This window comes from Phyllostomus discolor, chromosome 9 (genome assembly GCF_004126475.2).
Source record: "Phyllostomus discolor isolate MPI-MPIP mPhyDis1 chromosome 9, mPhyDis1.pri.v3, whole genome shotgun sequence".
Lineage (NCBI taxonomy): Eukaryota > Metazoa > Chordata > Mammalia > Chiroptera > Phyllostomidae > Phyllostomus > Phyllostomus discolor.
In genome coordinates this window covers 82,448,345-82,467,145 of record NC_040911.2, presented here as the reverse complement: position 1 = coordinate 82,467,145, position 18,801 = coordinate 82,448,345, and the positions used below count along the sequence as shown (strand labels likewise).

The window sequence follows — 18,801 nt, the reverse complement described above, 5'->3', positions numbered from 1 at the left end:
TTTTTCCCCATTTGACAGATTGGAATCTGAGGCTCAGTGAAGTGCTGTGGCTTGTCCAGAGTCCCCCGGGGAGGGGGGATCTGAGCCAAAGTCTCTGCAACCCCTAGCCGTGCTCTTTCCACCATGTGTGTGCACACCTCCTTGACCAAGTGAAATGCATCCAGAAAAGGAACTCCAGGACATAGCATTGTTGAACCCATACCATATGGGGGAAATTAAAAAAAAAAAACATAAAGGAATGTTTCTCATTTAAAAAAAGATGTCATGAAAGAGTGGCGAGAGAGTAATGGGTCTCATCCCAATACTTTTAAAACAAATTACTTGCCTACACTGAAAAAAAATGCAAATGCAGATTTCTGCAGTCTCTTAAAAATCAGACCTGGCTACTCGGGGCCCACATTCCCACAGTATACACCCTCCAGATTTCCCCACTCTCCACGCAGCCCCTTCACTCCCTAGGCGGGTAACCACCCACTGATTGGCAGTCTGGCTTCCTTTCATTCTCCTCCTGGGAACCATGCTCCAGTCCTCTGGAGCCACCCCCTTTCCCACTCCTAGTCCAGCCACTTTGAGTTGGGTTGAATCCATCCCTGGCTCTAATGTTAGCATTGCATTAATCTGTCCAAAGTGACTGGCATTAGCTCAGGTTTGGACATGACCCCATAAGAGCCAGTGAAGGTGCAACAAAACTTTGATTGGAATTTGCTGGATGTGAACCTACAGGGTGTAGCCTGGAGCTGCTTTCAAATATCTTAAAAGCATGTGGAGTCTTAGAATGAATCCAACACAGAGAAGAAGAGAGCCTAGTAATGGAGAGGTCCTGGTGTCCTTATTTAACCCCTTGATCAAGCTCTACCTGAAGCTTATGCTATATTCTTTATTTATGTGAACCAATAAATTATTGGATCTTTTGTTTGTTTGTTTGTTTCTTCAAACCACAGGAGATAGTTAGGAGCCATTTGTTTGCAAGTAACAGAAAAGTCTTCCCTAGAGAAGCTCCTGGGCCAGCAGACAGCAGGAACGAGACCTAATGTGTAAAAGTGAAATCTAAATTTCAACCCAACAAACATGAAACTTTTCAACACTGAATCATTAAGAAGTAGCAGTATGTTATGAAATCCAAGTCAATGAAAGCGTTCAAACAGGTTAAAATTTATTATCAATGTGTCAATTTTGGCATGGCATAGGTGGATGGAGAAGTTAACCCCTGCCTTAGATTCCTTTCAGCTTGATGATCCTGTGAATATCAAGAATGGAATGCTCCTAAGGCTCCGCCCCCCACCGTAACAAGAGCAACCAGACCGAAAAAAAAAAGGAGAGACAGGGGAAAAAAAAAATATGTTTTCAACAGAGCAGATCAGTCCCCCAGGACTCATCCTTTTGAGCGACCAAGAATTAGCCAATCTATCAGATGCGCAGTTCAAAACACTGGTGATCAGAAAGCTCACGGAACTGGTAGATTTTGGACGAAATTTAGATGAAAGAATGCAGATTACCATAAAACAGATGCAGGAAGACACGCGGAGGAGAGCCAATAGTGAAAGGAAGGAATATGAGTCTCAAAACAATACAGTGGACCAGAAGGAAGATAGGATCAACCAAGCAGGAAAGCATGATGAAATAAGAATTCAAAAAATTGAGGAAAAGATTAAGAGCATCCAAGACACCTTTAAACGTTCCAATATCCGAATTATAGGGGTACCAGAATCGGAAGGGGAAAAGCAACAGATTGAGCACGTATTTGAACAAATAATAAAGGAGAACTTCCCCAATCTAGCAAAAGGAACAGTCTTCCAAGAAATCCAAGAAGCTCAGAGAGCCCCAAAGAAGTTGGACCCAAAAAGAAACACACCAAGGCACATCATAATTACATTAGCCAAGGTAAAAACGAAGGAGAGAATCCTAGAAGCAGCAAGAGGTAAGGGGACAGTAACCTACAAAGGAGTTCCCATCAGACTGTCAGCTGATTTCTCCAAAGAGACCTTACAGGCAAGAAGGGGCTGGAAAGAAATATTCCAAGTCATGAAAAACAAGGACCTACATCCCAGATTGCTCTATCCAGCAAAGCTCTCATTTAGAATGGAAGGGCAGATCAAGTGCTTCTCAGATAAGGTCAAGTTAAAGGAGTTCATCATCACCAAGCCCTTACTTTATGAAATGCTAAAGGGACTTATCTAAGAAAAGAAGATAAAGAAAAGACATGTATAGTAAAAGGACAGCAAACTCACAAATATCAACAACCACACCTAAAGCAAAACCAAAAGAAACTAAGTAAACAATTAGAAGAGGAATAGAACCACAGAAATGGAGGGCACATGGAGGGTTAGCAGCAGGGAGGTGGGAGGAGGAGAGAGGGGGAAAAGGTATAGAGAATAAGTAGCATAGAATGTAGGTTGAAAATAGATAGGGGGAGGGCAAGAATAGTACGGGAAATGTAGAAACTAAAGAACTCATAAGTATGACACATGGACATGAACTAAAGGGGGAAATGTGGGTGGGAGGGGGGTACAGGGTGGAGGGGAGAGAAGGGGGGAAATGGGACAACTGTAATAGCATAATCAATAAAATATATTTAAAAAATAATAAAAAAATAAAAATAAAAAAGGAAAAAAAAAAAAGAATGGAATGCTCCTCAGGAGGGATTTCTTAAGCACCCTGAGAAGGTTCTTCCCCTACCCCTGTTATCTATTGTTAATAAATCCCAATTGTTCCTTTCACAACAATTACAATGTTTAACTTTTATTTTCAATTTAAATTTTTAATGTGAGACTTATAATTTTGCTTATTTCTGTCTCCCTCACTAGACTGTCAGTTCCATAAGAGCAGAGACCTTGTCCCTTTGAGTTTCCTGTATCTCCAGCACCGAGCAGAAGTCCTGCCACATAGTAGGCTTTCAATTACCTGAAGGAATGAAAGAATAAACAAGACCCTCACTGACCCTGTGCTGTCCATGAAGTCACTCAGCAAGCCCGTGTCCAAACGGAGCCCCCGAGGTCTGTGGCCACTGTGTCTCTCTCACATTAGCGCTGTCTCTAAACATCTCATCTGTGCCATTTACTGAAGGATGTCATTTCAGTCAAGAGCATTCTGCCACCCAGTCTCTAGTGTTCTTCTTTTATTGCACTGATTTGAAAGAGAGAGAGAGAAACATTGATTTTTGTTCTGCTTATTTATGCATTCATTGGTTGATTCTTGTATGTGCCCTGGCCAGGGATCGAACCTGCAACCTTGGCATAGTGGGATGACGCCCTAACCAACTGAGATGCCTGGCCAGTGCTAGAGAATTCTTCATGTCTAGCACACTCACCCTTGACTAGGGGCATTTTTCTCTCCCTCCCTGGTCATCTGGCATAGGAGACAGCCGACACTTCAGGTGGCAGTACCTCCCCCTGCTCCCCCAACTCCCCCACTGCATGGCTGGGCACTTAAGCTTTGCCACTGTCCTAGAAAACAGTATAGGGAAGGAAACCCTCCTTTACTGAGCACCTACTATGTTCAAGGAGCTTTGTATATATGATTGCATCTAATCCTCTCAGCCACCTTGCAAAGCTGGCACTCTCAGTCTTTACTGAACTAAGGCTCAGAGGAGCCAACTGACTTACCCAAGGTCACACAGATCTCAAACTTAGGGCTATGCTCTTTCTATTATCTTAAATTTAGTTTTCTAACATAAAACTGTGTGCGTGCATGCGTGCATGCACCTGTGTAGTTTTCATTTCCCAGCACTCTTTTCTGCAAATAGTGTTTCCACTCCCTGGAGAACGAGACATACCTACACACAGCCTCTAAACCATCAGCAATTTTATTTATTTATTGTACTGAAGGAGTGGGAAATAACACGGGCCTATTAAGGATTAAGCAAATTCCAAGTAAATTGCATAAATGGGATTTTTATAAAGCCCACCAAGTAATCCTAAAACAATCAATACATTTCAGAACATCATGAGAGAGCTGGGAGTTGCACGTGAACAGTTGTGCTCGGCAGGATTTACACAAATTAACCAAACTCAAGTCCATTTGCTCTCCTATCCAGCCCAGCCTCCCGGACCCACAGACCAAACCCCAGTGCCCGAGGCAAGCGAGCAAAACAGAGACGAGAGAGAGGGAACTCAGATGGAAACCAAGGCATTGGGAGGACTCGGCCTCTGGCTCTGAGACATCTGCATCAAGGGAACTCATTTGTCGTCAAACACTTAATCATTTCCTTCTTCTTCTGGCTTTATTAATATTTTGACATTAAGAGGGAAGAGTTGCCATGGGGCGGGGGAGGGCCTTTTCGCTCTCTCACTGCTGCTCCTCGACTGCCTTGCGCAGTGCCCACTGCATATGTTCGGCCAGATGGCCTGGGCTCCCGGCAGCAGATTCAGCTGCTCAAGAACATGGCCGCGCTTAACCTCATCGGCTCCGCTCAGCTCCCGTTCATCCCGGGGCAGGAGTGGGACGCCGCTCAGTTCAATTAGTGTGATGAGGGCTGAGGGAACGGGTCCACGTTCTGAGTTTGTTGCACAGAACAAACTGGTTTGCCTTGCTCCCTGCTTGATCATTTTGGCATTCAGGGGGAGGGCTGCTCACCGCAACCATTTAGGGAAGGGGCCTTTACTACGCCTTTCCGCTCCCGGGAGACGTGGGTGCTGTCCAGGGTACCAACATGGGCGGAAGTGCAGAAACTCGGTTCTTGGAGATGTGTTTCTAAACCATGAAAACTCAAAGCACGCCAACACTTAGTCTACTAGAAGACTGAACTTTCTAGTGCAGGAACTCCTGCTCCAATCGAAGGCCGGGTTTCAGCGCTTCGCCTAAAGCACAGTCTTCAAAGTGGGTTACACAGGAGATCCTTTGAGGCTTGGGAAGAAAATATGAGGATGTCTATTGTTTACTTCTCTTATTTTAGATTTCTACCTTTTCTATGTTTTAGCATACATATATATAGCATCTAAGTGACTATATCTGCGTGGGAGTGATGCTTATTTTTCTTCTGAGGGGAGCATGTGATCAGCAAAGCTTGGAAACAACAGGTGTAGAGAGATGAAGAAATCAACATGGATTTCTGGAACTGGGGAGTCACGTGAATGGGGTGGAGGGATTGATATGAAACGCAGTGGCTTTAGAGGTCTATAGGGTCTGAGCCAAGCACTAAGCCCACTGAAGGGGAACCTCCATCCTCCCGGCCCCCTGGCCCCGACAAACCCTGCACTCCGGGCAGAGGAGAGGCAGGCTGGGCATGGGTGCACTGTCAACAATGCCGGGCTGAGCGTGGGGACAGGGAACGTAAGGAGGGAGAATGAGTGCACTCCAATCTGGGGGAGCCCCTGACTCCCCTCCATGGTGGGCAGGTGTTTAAGCATCAAAAAGCTCTCTGGAGTAGGCACTGGGGTCCTCCTGAGACCGAGTCACCACCTTGAACTGGCGCCGGAGAAAACCTCCATAGCGCTTCTGGTTGTCCCACTTGAGCTTGGGACGGATGCGCCGCAGGAAGCCCCCGTAGCGTTTGTACAGGTCTTCGTGGCCCACCCTATCCCCCTCCCCCACCCCCTCCCCAGCCACCTCGGAGCTCCTCTTAGGGTATTTGCGCAAGAAGCCCCCATAGCGTTTGACCTGCTCCCTGGGGTCCTCCTCATCAGAATGCAGTGTGCCAGCTTCCAAGGTGATGCCATCCAGCTGGGTGTCCCCCATCAGCTCCGACTCTGACGCCTCCTCCAACATGCCAGAGAGACCCCTGAGCTTCTCTGCCAGGCTCCTGCTCAGGGCATTCTCCTCTGCTGGCGTGCTGAGGAGGAATCTGTTTTTCTCCAGCTCTTTCAGGTAGGGCCCCCTGTGCTTGGCCAGCTCGCCGTAGGCCTCTTCCAAAGCTGCCTTGCCCTCCGAGTCTTCCTTCCCACCGAGCCCAAGAGGGAAGGGGGTGAAGAAGGACAGAAGGCCCTGGCACCTCTCCCACTCCTCGGGGGGCAGCAGCGCAGCTTGGCATTCCAGGGAGCAAGTCTGCAAAGGACCACAGTAATAATGTCACTGCCATCAAGTTGTCAAAGCACATGTACCCACTGCCCCAGAAAATCTTCTGTCCAATGTCTGAGAAAATCAAAATAAGCTGTGATCCCTGAGCTCCAGGCTACCCACTTGAATGTTTCCAGTGGTGCATAAAGGTAGGTGACTTTATGCCCAAGTGGAAGATGAGAAAACAGATGTGGGAAAATGAAACAGCTTTCCCCGGGGCACAGGGCCACAGTGGCAATGCCAAAATTGGAAGTCGGGTCTTCCCATAGTGCTCTGCTGAGCTCAGCCGTGTCTCCCACTCCTGACTCCAGAGGGAGTGGCTGGTTCTTCCAACCTTTCCTAGGTGTGGACATGTCATAGAGCAGGAGAGAAGCAATTTGGAATGGAGGATAGAGCACATGAAGGGACATTTGTCAAATCTAGGGGACAACACTGTCTAGTGCATAGGAATGTTGGGAGAATTCAAACATGCTGATGGTGATGGTGATATTGATGATGATGATGATGACAACGTAGCATCACCCTGGAACTTGAACCCAGGCTATCTAAAGTCATGAGTCCTCCTGCTTAACCACTGTTCTCTCCTGGGATCACATGTGGGCAGCACCTGGCAAGCTGTGCTCATCTCAGCAAAGAGTGGCAGAATTGTGAATGTAATACTTTGCATCATCATTTCATAGAATCACCCCCATTTTGCAGACGGAAACTAAGACTCAGAGAGAAGCTTCCATGGTCAGAGAACTAGAAAGTAGCAGAACCAAGGCTGCATTCTGTCCACCATGCCCTTGGCAGCTCTGCTCCGGACTACCTGCTGTCACAGGACAGGAACGTGGGGAGGCGTGACTCAGAGCCGGTCAGGCTGGGCCAAGAGATGCTATGACCCAGGAGAGAAGAGGCTTGGATTGATCAACCAGATCCTGGCATTGAGGGGTAGTGGAAAGAGCTCCTCCCCTGGAAGTGACCACATTTGGAGGTGCCCATCAGCCCGGTGGTACGAAGCCCTGAAAAGTTACTCTAAGGCTGCTGACTCCCAAAGTCAGCACGCCTCATGAACGATGCTCCTTTTTGCCAGGCATCTGACTCCCTGGAAGCCCGAGTCTCTGTCTCCGACCTGACTCAGCCCAGGCTGGTGAGGTGTGGAGAGGAAACAGGAGCTAGAAAACAGCAGTCCCTGGCCCCCAGGCTGGCCACGGAGCAGGATGTGCCCTGCACAGGGGGGATGAGTCTGCAAGACAGGCAGACCACTGCCCAGGCCTGCCCTCTTCCCTCTGTGGGCTCCACACACACGGTCCCTTCCACCCTCCTGGGGGCCCAGGAGCCTTGCCTGAAACCTACCAGGGGGTTGATGGGTTTGGGCCCATCCTGGGTCTTCACGGCACACAAGGAGCAGCGGGACAGGCAGTCCGCCGTGGTGGAGGGGAGCGCAAGGAGGCAAGCAGCCAGCACCAGCCCCTGCCATGCCATGCTGTCTGGGTTCTTCCTGCTGGGGAGGGAGAAAGGGAAGATAATGAGATCTGAGATTGCCTACCCTCTGGGGGGCGTGTTGAGTCTGCAGTAACCTCATCAACTCCCACTGGAGCACCCAAGGCAAGCACTCCGCTTCCCACTCTACAGATGACAAAACAGAGACCCAGAGGGGTACTGTAGGTGCCAAGGCCAAGGGTCAAAGAAAGGAGTGAATACCCATTGGGTGCCTCTGCTATGTGCTAGGAGCTTTCCCACACAATTCCCATTTAATCTGCACAACGGCTCTGTGGGTAGGTTGTGCCACTGGACAGAAAGGGAAGTTGAGGCTCAGAGAGGGGGAGTGATTGCAGGCACTCTCTGGGAGTGTGCACAGTGGGGCGGTGGGCAAGCCAGGACTTGGCCAGAGTCAGTCATCCTTCGACACGCACTTTGATTACCCACCAAACCAGAAGACCCTCAGCCATCTGCTCTTCTGAGTTCTCTGAGGCTCCCATCACCTGCCTTTGTCCCCCGCTGCTCAGGCGGTCAGCGGGACAGTCCCTTCTGCCATGTGAGGCCTCTGGAATTTGCCTTTTCCACCCAGCACTTCTACTCACTCTGGCGATAGCTCCAAGTTCTCCCACCCCTCCACCCCAACACATCTGCTCTGGGTTCCAGCCACGTCCAGCTACTTGCAGTCACCGCAGTGAATCTACCAGGCCCACCTCTGGGCCTTTGCACATCCCTTCCTCTCCTCTTCAGCTACCTATCATTTAGGTCCTTGATTAGACATCAGCTCATCCAGGCAGCTCTCCACGATCCCCTAGGCTATATGGGAAGCTCCTCCTTTGTATTACCCGAGTAACTTGTGCCCCTTTCACCAAAACATTCCAGTATGTGGTAGTTCGCTGTGTGAGACTCCAGACTTCGGTTCCATGTAGGCAGCAGCTGTGTCTTGTCCACATCTTGTCTGTGTCCCTATAATACCATCTCCGTGCTCCTCAAACATGCGTGCAGCTCCTCCCTCAGCGTCTTGGAGCTTCCTGTGCCTCCGTCTGCAGGACTCTGCCCTGAGCTTCCCACGGATTGTTCCTTCTTGTAATCACATGGATTCAACATCCCATCACCTGGCGGTGTTTGCTGAGCCCTGTGTTTAATGAGCTCTGGTCTCTCCTGTGTCACCTGCTGTGTTGGCGTCACCACCTCATGATGTCCTATCATTTGATGTTCGTTGTGATTTGATATCATTTCCCCACTGAAATGTCAGCCCCTTAAGGACACAGATGCCATTGGTCACAGAGTCTGCTGTATCCCGGCACCTACGGCCCTGACCACACAGAGGAGGCCCACACTAAGTACCAGGCAGATGAATTAATGTTCACAAGAGTCTGTTAAAAGCTGTCCCTTTCATAGTTAACTTCCTGTCAACCAAATATCAAAACCCAAGCCATTCAAATGGGGGCACAAGGCAGTTCTCCCACCTGGAAATGGGGAGTTCCCCAAGACGCCCACCCAGAACGGGGCTCCCTGCTCCTCCTTGCCCGGCCCTTGTAGCTTGACACCTCTAACCCTGCTGTCAGGGATGGCTGTCCTCCATCCCTCCTCCAGGAGCCCTTATCCTGCAAACTGTCATCTGCTCCTGTGTTCAGGGGTTTAGAAGCTTCTACCACATGGCCCTGGAATCCCACACTGCAGCCCGGGGCAGGTCTCCTTCCTCGGGACCCACAGTAGGCTCCCGCATCAAAGCATGCCTGACAGTGGTCCCAGCAACCACTTATGAAGCCCCTACTGTGCTCCAGGCCTTGAGCTAAGCCCCTAAATCCATCGTCTCATTCATTCCTCCCCAGGGAAGTGGCACTTCCAGTTGGATGAATTGCTCATCCCTCAGCAGATGGGAGCTGGGGTGCGAGGCCGTCCCATTTGACTCCCCATATGTGTGCCCTTCATGATCACAATTTCTGCAACAGGTGACTCTAACAGCCGAACCCTCCGTGAGGCCCAGAGGGCCCTATGCACAGGCCTTTGACTCGTACACTGTCCTCAGCCCACCCGCCAGCTCTGAGAGATGAGCATCATTGTCCCCACTTTATAAGAGAAAACTGGTGCTCAGAGAGGCTTGTTAAATCTCCTAAAGCTGCAGAGCAATTAAAGGCGAGAACTCAGGGCCAGCTGCCTCTCTCTGGCAGGGCAAGGTCTGCTCAGAGAAGAAAACGGAGGGAGGCAGCCTGTGTCCATCCCCCGCCTCCCTCCTGTGCTGGAGTTTCTCTCACTCCACCAGCTGCTCAGCGGATCTGGGTTCCAGGCAAGCGAGCTCCTGGAAAACAGGCAAGGCAGCCCCTGTTTTCCCTGATACCAGCCAAGGCTGGGCTGGCCTGTTTGGAGATTAGCAGTGCATTACCCAGCTGGGGAGGAAGCCTACCCCACCCGCTCACTCCTGGCCGGAGGCGCCCCACACAGCACGGCTGCCGCAGGAGGTGGCCTGATTTGAGATCTCCTGTCCCGGGCAAAAACAACGTCAGCCTCCTGTCTTCTCACCCATCAGCTTTATATTTAATAATAATAATTCTACCTGGTCTGATGGTTGACAAGCACTCAAGACGTTCTGCACAATTCTCAGGATGAGCTCCCTTCCACTCCCGGTAACCAGGGGTGTAGGCACTCCTGTCCTGCTCCTTTACAGATGAGAAAACTGGGTTAAGACCCCTGCCAAGACTCTAAGCTAGTAAGTGGCCCAGCTGGGATTTGTACCCAGGCATTCTGGCCCCAGAGCTCCCCTTTACAACCGAGGTGTACTGTCCCAGCCCTTTAATCCACCCCACGCCCCCAGCCTCCTGCTTCAACCTCCAGGGGTCCCTATCAGCCCCCTCCTAGCTTCTGGGCAGCCTTACCCGGCAGCCTTCCATTGCCTCCAAGACACCCTGCACACAGCAGCCAGAGGTCAGTTCTGAACCACCAGTCTGACTGCCGCCCTGCCTCGCATCCTTCCAGAAGGAGCCTGCCCTGAAGCAGCAGCCCACGGGCTTTCCTACTGAGAGGGGCTGGCGTTGCCCAGGGCTCACTGCATGCCAGGACCTGTGCCAGAGGCATCCTAATATGAGGGGGCTTTACAACAGCCCCATGAGGCTGGGACTCACAGTCTGCCCATTCCACACAGGAGGAAATGCAGGCACAGCGAGTTTGTGCCATCTGTCCAAGCTCTCCCCTCCACACGCCCCCCACCCAACAAATGCACAGCACTGACCCAAGCCCGACCACACCCCCTGCAACCCAAAAACAAGCTTTGCACACACGGTTCCCTCCTCAAGGAATGCCTTTCTTACCCTGCTCATCCACTCCCACCGCCCTCTCGCCTGGCTGACTCTCCCTTGTTCTTCAAAACTCAGCCTTGGGTGCCCCCTTCAGGAAGTCTGCCTGGATTAGGTGTCCCCCTCTGAGCTCCCCAGTCACCTGTGCTGGCTCTACCACATGATTACCTCTTTTCTCAAGAAAAGGGAGCAGAAATTGGGGGTCGCGCAGGGTCAGGTGGGGCTGAGGCCTCTGGCCTCCTCCTCCCCGCCCCACACAGGGTCCAGAGGTACAAACCAGCCGCCTGCAGGACAGACTCGGCAGGTGGGTGTGGGGTGTTCTGAGCCACAAAGAGATTGTTTTTTAAATTGCTGCCGATGTTTTAAAATTGGCAGATTTTTACATTTTAAAAGGCTCCATTTCCAACTTGCGTTTAAAAAAAATAAAAAACCTCGGAGACATCAAGCCTGCATTCTAATCTGGCAGCAGCCAGTCACAGAGGGGGCCCAGGCGGCATGGTCACCGCTGTCCCTGAGCTGTGGCCTCCCTCTCGCCTGTCCCGTTAGGCACCTGACAGACCTCTGAGTTGCAGCCCCCGGAGTGTCTGACTCGTCTGACCCCTGGGAGGAGCCGCTCAGGGCGGGAGGGGCAGCCTCTGATTTCGTGCTGACCCAGAAGCGGGACCACCACGTGGTTAGAGACATGGATGCAGGTGCCAGCCCACCACTCACCACCAGTGGGGGCAGTCCCCTCACTCTGCGGTGCCTCGATTTTCTCTACTGCAAAACACAGCTAATATAACACTTCAGACAGCTGGGCTGGCATAGGAGTTAAAAAAGCAATCGTGTAGAGTATCTAGCACATAGTAGATAAGTTACCGCTTTCCACACATTATTCTAATCCTCACGACAGCCCAGAAGTGAGCGTCTTTACACCCAATAAAAGTGAGCATGACTGAGGCTCAGAAAGAAGCCACTCGGCTTGGAAATGCGAGAGTCAAGCCTCCTGACCAGATCTCTCTGGGCTAAAAGGTGACTCTAATTGAGACGCATCCGCCCTGAGAGTTTCCTAAGAAACCCTGTTTCCATCCCTTTGTGAGATAAACAAGTTGCTGAGTAATGTCAGACGAATTCTGGGGGAGTGTTTTCTCCTTTGCTACGGGGATTTGCTTCAAAGTCCCACATCAGAGGTTGCCCTGCCTGCTTGCCATCTCTGATTTGGGATGAGCTGAGGAGAAAAGGAACTTGGCCATTCGTCAGTATCGGAGGTAGAAAGCAAACCCCTGGTGGGCTCAAGGGGTGGCAGCCGGCCTGCAGACCCCACAGAGGGGCTTGCGTGGCCCCTGGTGAAGGAGGGCCTCCGGACAGCCCTCCCAGAGAAGAACCTCCACACTCCGGAGTTTCAGAAGCATTTCCTTAGCCACTGCCTCGTGGCACCTCGTGGCGGCCCAGCGAGGGAAGCACGGGCTGGCGGAGGGTGGGGTGGGGCTGGTGGAGGAGGAGGAGGAGGGGGACTCTCTAGGGAGAAAGAAAATTTTGGACTCACCAGGCTCCTTAGTCACATGACCCAATTCCTTTCAATGAACCTCTCTCATCCCATCATTTCTACACTTGGCTCCCTCCCTTTGTGGCTGTGCTGGAATCGCCGCCAGCGGTTCAAAAGCACAGCTCTGTGTCGGAACAGGTGCCGTGAGGTCCAGGCTGCCAAAAATACTTCCTGCCTGGCCCTTGACAGAGAAAGTTTGCTGACCCTCACCTTCACTAATTTTATAACCATTTTACCATTCTAAGTATTCTAATAGTTCTAAAGCTGATCTTCTCGGGGAAATCTGAGGGGAATCACTCCTCTCCCCAAGCCTCAGTATTCTCATCTGTAAATGGGGTATCACCTTCCTCCCACGTCTCCATAAGGACCAACTAAGACAGCATCGTTTATAGGGCCAGCACACAGTAGGCCTTTTTTAAACCCAGGGCCCAGGGTTCCTTGAAAGGAAAGAGGGTTCTTGCCCTATTAGCTCCTCTTGATGATGTTTCTATATTGCATTCAGAGGGTTCGGAGGAACAGCAAGCATTTTTATTTAAAAAGCCAGCGTGGAATAATAATGGCTTGATTTAACATCGCAATTATCTCTCCAAGCACTTTATCGCATATTAGCATCCCTATTTGATAGAAGAGGAAATGGGGAAAGGTAAAAATGAAATCACTTGTTTAAGGTCACATCATGAGTCAGGAGGGAAATGCAGCCGGAGCGGAGCCTCCCACACCGGGGCGTGACTCAACCGAGGAGATGCGTCCTTTCAGTGACCCTCCAACCACGGGAATCACAGCAGCCAGCCCGCAATGCCCTGTCACTATGTGCCCAGCCCCAGGCCCCCCACGGAGCCGCTGGGGCAGGGTCTATAATTACAGTCTCAGCTTCCAGGTCGGAGGGACCAGTGAAAACCGAGCGACAAAGCACCTCCAGGGGCACCAGCACAGGCATGGCAGAGTTGAACTTCTCTGGGTCTACATAGCGTCCACTGTTTAAGGCACAGCTATGGGGCCAAACTCATTGCTCTGCATTTTATCTCAATTACTGCACTTTAACCCGTAGGGGAACCCAGCAGCCTGGGCACTCGGAGCCCCATTTTCCAGAGTGGGTAACAGAGACTCAGGAAAGCGCAAAGACTGGGTCACGGCCAACAGGCAAAGACACAGTAGATGCAGGCTTAAAGCCGGTCTGTGACTCCACTCCACAAACTATCCCTGAGACACAGGTCTGCATTACATGTCCATCCAGTCTCCCCACCAAACTATCTTATTCCTGAAGATAAGACTATTTCAGGAGTTTTATGCCACTCAAAAAAAAAATATATATATATATAAAGTTCATCTTTGTGGGTCTCCAGTGGGCTAGCGAAGAGACACCTCCAAAAATAGAGCCCAGTGCTTTTGTTCGGCCTTTAGCATCCTTAACAAAGCACGGATGATCAGTTTAGGAGGAATGAGAGTGAAACCACCATTTAGTCCAGAAAGAACTAAAACAGAACGCAGGGTGAGGGCTCCGGCCGGCCGAGGACCAGCCAACTCTCTCAGGCCCTTTGTTGTCCAGAAACAGAGTGAAAGGCAGCCCGCAGCTGATGGTCACGGCAGGTTGTTAACTGCGTTTTCCAAAGAATGTATTTCAAAAGCAGGATTCACATGGAACACCCACCCTTTGTTACTTGATGCAATTAAGGGACGGGGAGAAAGGGAAGGGGGTGGACCAGAGAGAGGGATGGCAGTGAGGAGACACGGGGTGGGGGAGGGAAGAGACCAGAGAGTGGCAGAGGTAGGACTTGCACACACAGAGAGAAGCGACACCTAGAAAATCGGAGTGAGATGAGAAACAATGTGGGGGGGCGGTAAAGATGAGAAATAGAGATGGAGAGAGGGTGAATGGGAACCGATGAAGAAGGTGTAAGGAAAAGGAAGGGGAGAGGGAGAAAAGGGGAGAGATGGAAACAAAATGACAGAAGGAAGGAAAGGAAGTAGCCTTTGGGTCAGGAGGTTGACCTACTATATGAATCGCAAATACCAGGTGTCTCCTCCTGCCGGTGGACCAGAGACCCAACCACATAACAACTGCTTTGTAAACCCTTGTCGGGTTGAACTGAACTGCCCAGGGATAGATCCAGGAGCCATATGACGGTGGAGAAATTGCCCCCTAATATACATGCCTACAGCCTGCAGCTGACCACTCTGGCCAGCAGAGACAAGCCCCCAAGCCAAAGGACGTGCCTCGTAGACTGGAGCCATTCACACCCCTCTTGCAGGGGCATCATCTGGACCCACTTCAGAGTGGGAGGGATTAATAAGGTCCCACTTCAAGGACCCAGCGACACTTCTCGGTCTCTTGGGCCTGATCCTGGGCTAACCTGGGTGTCACCAGTAAGGTTTACTGCACACCCCAATGGCCAGCTCTGTCTTACTGAAATCATTTCAGACCTTTGTCAAACCCAGTAAGGTTAACCAACATTTATGGGCTGAGATGAGAGAAAACGATGAGAGAAATCGGCTCGCGGGCCGCACTTCCTCAGACGCACGTTGAAATCCAACCAGCAACTATTGATCCCACTCAGATTGATGGAAGACATCTAATAAATACAACAATTGTGTGAGAATGACCCGAGGGGGTTGCCAGTGGGCGGGGGAGTCAGAGAGGATCGATCAAATCGAGAAATGAAGTCTTCCGTTGTGTGCGGAGAATGGGCTGGGGAGGGGAGAGCAGTGCCCGCCCCACAGGCAGGCAGAGTAGACGTTAGGTCCTGTTTTCTGGACGCTGCCCACAAGGTGATGGAGTGAGGTGATCAAGGATTGGAACAGACTGGGGAGGAGGGGAGGATTCCAACTCTGCCACTTGGAACAGGGAAACCTGAGCAGTTGTCCTAGCATTTATTGACTACCTAGTAAATGGCAGGCATGTTTCAGCATCCCATGAAAGTCTCACACTAACCCCAGGAGGTGAATCTTATTATTATCCTTATTGTACAGGTGAAGAAGTTCATGCTCAGAAAGGCACAGCTACTGTCCCCAAGTCACACAGCAAACAAGTGGTGGGATTTGAACCCAGAACTGTCTTGGGTTTTGTGAGACACATTTAGATGCTGTGTGGAGTTACCTCAAGACCTAATAATGCATTTCCATGTGTGTTAAGGGAACTGCAAATTTCTCAAAACAGCCCCAGAGCGGGTCCCTCTTTCTGCTCTGCTAAAATGTGCTGGGTTCCTCAGAAAGCACTGCGACACTTCACCCCCAGTTGCCAGTGGATCACGGGATTTGCCTGTCACCCATCACACCTCTAGCTCACCTGGGGCAAAGCAGTGGGCTTCAGATCCCTTCAGCAAGCGCACACCTCCCCCAGGCAGCGTAACTCACCTGCTTGGGCTGCTGCAACAGCTCCCCACGCAGATCTCAAAACCTGGAGATAAATGACCTGCAAAAATAGAACAAAAGGCAAGAAGAGGTAGGATTGGGGTGGAGGGAGAAGGTAAGGAGGAAAGGGTTGGCAGATTCAATGGGAGTGAGGGAGAATGGCAGGGAGGGGGGTAAAAAGAAAAGAATTCACGTTCTGAAACGTTTTACACTGGATCTTGGCTGGAATGCCTGTCAAATTAGAGAGACAAGCCTTGTCTATTTTACCAGCCCTTGTAAGAAAGATGGTAATGAAGACTTCGATCGTGGGAGGGGAATTGAAATCAGATCCAATAATGGGAAGAGCTTGTTTTCCCCTCAGGAAGCTTGGAGGCTTAATTAAGGAATATTTGTAAAGATTCTGCATAAAAGATACCCAGGAAAAAGTAGCAGGTCTCAGAAATTCCTATTCAACCTCAGAGTCTTCAGCAGGCTTTATTTTTCCTTCTGAAACTCACCAGCTTTTTTGCCCGAATCAAACTTTGACATTCTATTAATACTTTCTTTGAATGTGGACATCCTTACCAGGGAGCAAATGGCTTTCCCATCTGAGGTCTTTCCTGCCCGACTTCCACCCCTCTGGCTGTAATGTACACGAAAGCAACAAGTCCTTTCAAAGTGGAATTGACACGAAAAGCCTTGCTAAGGCTGGTTCTCCTGGCATGTTGTCACTCTCTTTCCCCTTTCCGCCCAGCAAAGCAGCTCCAAACTTCATGTCTGGGTGGAATTGTCAAGGGAAGCCACTCAAGCCACTACTCTGTCAGCAATTAAACACCATCCAAAAAGAATGAAAAGGCTGAACTTGGTTGTACATTGATATACATGATTCGCGGTAAATGCCAGAGCCCCGAATCTCTCATTACTGTCCCCAAGCCCTTGTTCTCCAAGTCCAGAGAGAATCCCTGACCTTTAAAATCACTCTGATGAGCTAAAATTCTCACTGCTCCCACCCAGGGCGCCATCCCATTCTGCATGGGAACGGCTCGGAGGGGAATTACAGGACGGAGAAGACCCAGAGCTAAAACAGAGGGGTGGTCCCCCGGGAGAGAGCAGCCCACCTGTTTAAGCTGGGGCCGAAGGGGGAGGGCAATTCCGAAGAGCAGCCTGCCTCCCACTGCTCTGTCTTTTGCAAACTGTCCTCCTAACTGTAACTATGTCCGCCAGATAATTAGACCCAAACCCGAAATCCCCCAGCCCGAGCTCCCACCACCTCCGGGTCCAGAGGACCAGGCAAAACAAAACCAAGAGAGATTCCAGCGCCCCTCAGGCTGTTACCTGTGCTCTTCTTTGTCCCTGGACAGCTTCTGCCTGAGCAGGTCAGAGGGTCGTGGTAGCAGGTGGCCTGTCCAAGCCTCACGGGCCACCTGGACTCCGTCTTGGAAGGAGGTACCAAAGAGGCAGCTGTGAGCACCACCAAAGCCCCTTGGAATGGCAGTTCTGGTGCCTCACCCCCCTTTTATGGATGAGAGCCTCCCCCTGTCATTCAGCCCTTGCCGAGCACAAGCTGCTCGGGAGCCAATGGGGAGGTAGCTCTGAGCAGTCAGAGGCACAGACCCCAGGGCCCTTCAACTCGAACTCCCTGGGCCCGACACAATAGGCTTCGTGACAGGGGATGTGGAGGAGGCAGCAGCCGCGCTGGGAGCGGGGTGGATTCTGGGTGTAGTGCTGTTTGTCACTTAAAATCCGGCCACTTCAGTCTTTGATGCATTTCCAGGAGAGTTTCGCAGAAACAGAGGGAGAGGGAGGAGAGGGAGAGGCAGAGGTAGGGGAGGACAGAGACAGAGTTGGAGAAAGACAGACAGACACTGCAAGAGAGTCGGAGAGGGACAGACAGAGGTATAGAGACAGACGGAGACACGGAGAGATCAAGAGAGGCAGAGCGTGTGTCAGATGGAGGCAGAGGCAGATGGAGACAGACAGACAGAGTGAGTCCGAGAAACAGAAAGCAAAACAGAAAGACTCAGGGAGAATCCGAGAGACACAAAGAGTGTCCAGGATGCCAGAGATGAGGGTGCCCACAGAGACAGAAACAGAGAGTCCAAGGAAGAGACATAAGGAAACCAAGAAAAAAAGACAGTCCGACTCAGAACCCACACAAACAGAGAGACAAACGGATGCTGAGGCAGAGACAGAGAGAGTCCAGGGGTGCGGGAAGATGGGAAGGAGACGCAGCCGCCGAAGCCAGGGGTGGGGAGGGGTGCACCACCCGGGGGGCGCGCCGTGGCAACTCCATGTGCAGCTGGGACACGTGTGCGCTGGGATGTTTTGTGCATATATTTGCCGCAACCGACTGTTGATGCTGGTACAAGCCTGAGCCGGTGCCAGGCACAAGCAGCCCTGGCAGAAGTACAGCCTCTCCCCGGCAGCCAGGAGCTGCAGTTGACTTTTCTCTGGCAGCAACACAAAACGAGTATCATGAAATCCCCCTCAAAATATGGGCTGTGGGGTGTCTTCGCGGGCATGCCCACCCCGTGCGTCCCCTCAGCCTGTGCCAGCAGCAGCTTGAAGGCTGCACTCTTCTTGGCTACAGAGACCTTCCAGGACGTAGGGGGGTCTCGGGGTTTGGAAGAGACCATGGGAGTCTCTCCTTAGTCAGCAGCAGACAAGCACTTTAAAGGTGGGAGGCACGGCCGTTTCAGAAGTCTGGCACAGGCTGCCCATGTTGTGGGCACTTATGCTGCACCAGGCAATTGGTCAAAGTTGTCAGGTTTAACCCTCCTGACCTGGCCAGGTAGTGGATATTATGCTCACCTTGCAGATGAGGAAAAAGAGGCTTGAGAGCTGAGAAATTTGCCCAATGGCACACAGAAAATAAGTCATCAAGCTGGGTTCCAACCCCAGGTTTATCTGACCCAAAGTCCCTGCCGGCTCCCTCACCCCTCCTTGGGCACAAAGCCCTGAGCCCGCCCACCACAAGGGGTGGGGGTCGGGTGCTTCTTTCTCCCTTCCAGTCTCTCCACCTGTACAATGTAAGAGAGGGCTGTGCTGAGTAATGTTTAAAATGTGGGTTTGATTCCCAGCTCTGCCACTCACCAGTGGAGACCTTAGAGGAGTTTTCGGCTTCAGCCTCAGTTTGCTCATCTGTGAAATGGGGATAATGGTATCCAGTTCATTGGACTTTTGTGAGGGTGAAACAAGAGGATGTGC

The 18,801-nt window shown here is 51.1% G+C and overlaps 1 protein-coding gene across 3 annotated transcripts; it reads right to left on the bottom strand.

The window, feature by feature from the left end:
• Window positions 1-3,783: 3,783 nt before the first annotated feature.
• On the bottom strand, window positions 3,784-17,297 carry PDYN (prodynorphin). Of its 3 annotated transcripts, none has more exons than XM_036009641.1 (4): window positions 16,930-17,297; window positions 15,619-15,676; window positions 7,327-7,471; window positions 3,784-5,979 (listed from the first exon to the last, which is right to left on the bottom strand). In XM_036009641.1, the coding sequence occupies exons 3-4, from the start codon at window positions 7,453-7,455 to the stop codon at window positions 5,338-5,340; spliced, it is 771 nt and encodes a 256-aa protein (XP_035865534.1). In that variant the 5' UTR covers window positions 7,456-7,471; window positions 15,619-15,676; window positions 16,930-17,297; the 3' UTR covers window positions 3,784-5,337. The 3 variants fall into 3 exon arrangements, with proteins under 3 accessions (XP_035865534.1, XP_028379326.1, XP_035865535.1); XM_028523525.2 differs by having other exon boundaries at window positions 7,327-7,474; window positions 16,930-17,296; XM_036009642.1 differs by lacking the exon at window positions 15,619-15,676 and having other exon boundaries at window positions 7,327-7,474.
• Window positions 17,298-18,801: the final 1,504 nt, after the last annotated feature.

Excerpts from the sequence above, each read along its gene's own strand:
- PDYN (XM_036009641.1), bottom strand. The coding sequence starts at position 7,455 with ATGGCATGGCAGGGGCTGGTGCTGGCTGCTTGCCTCCTTGCGCTCCCC. Across the intron at positions 5,980-7,326 it reads CCAAACCCATCAACCCCCTG|ACTTGCTCCCTGGAATGCCA; the intron begins GTAGGTTTCAGG and ends GGTCCTTTGCAG.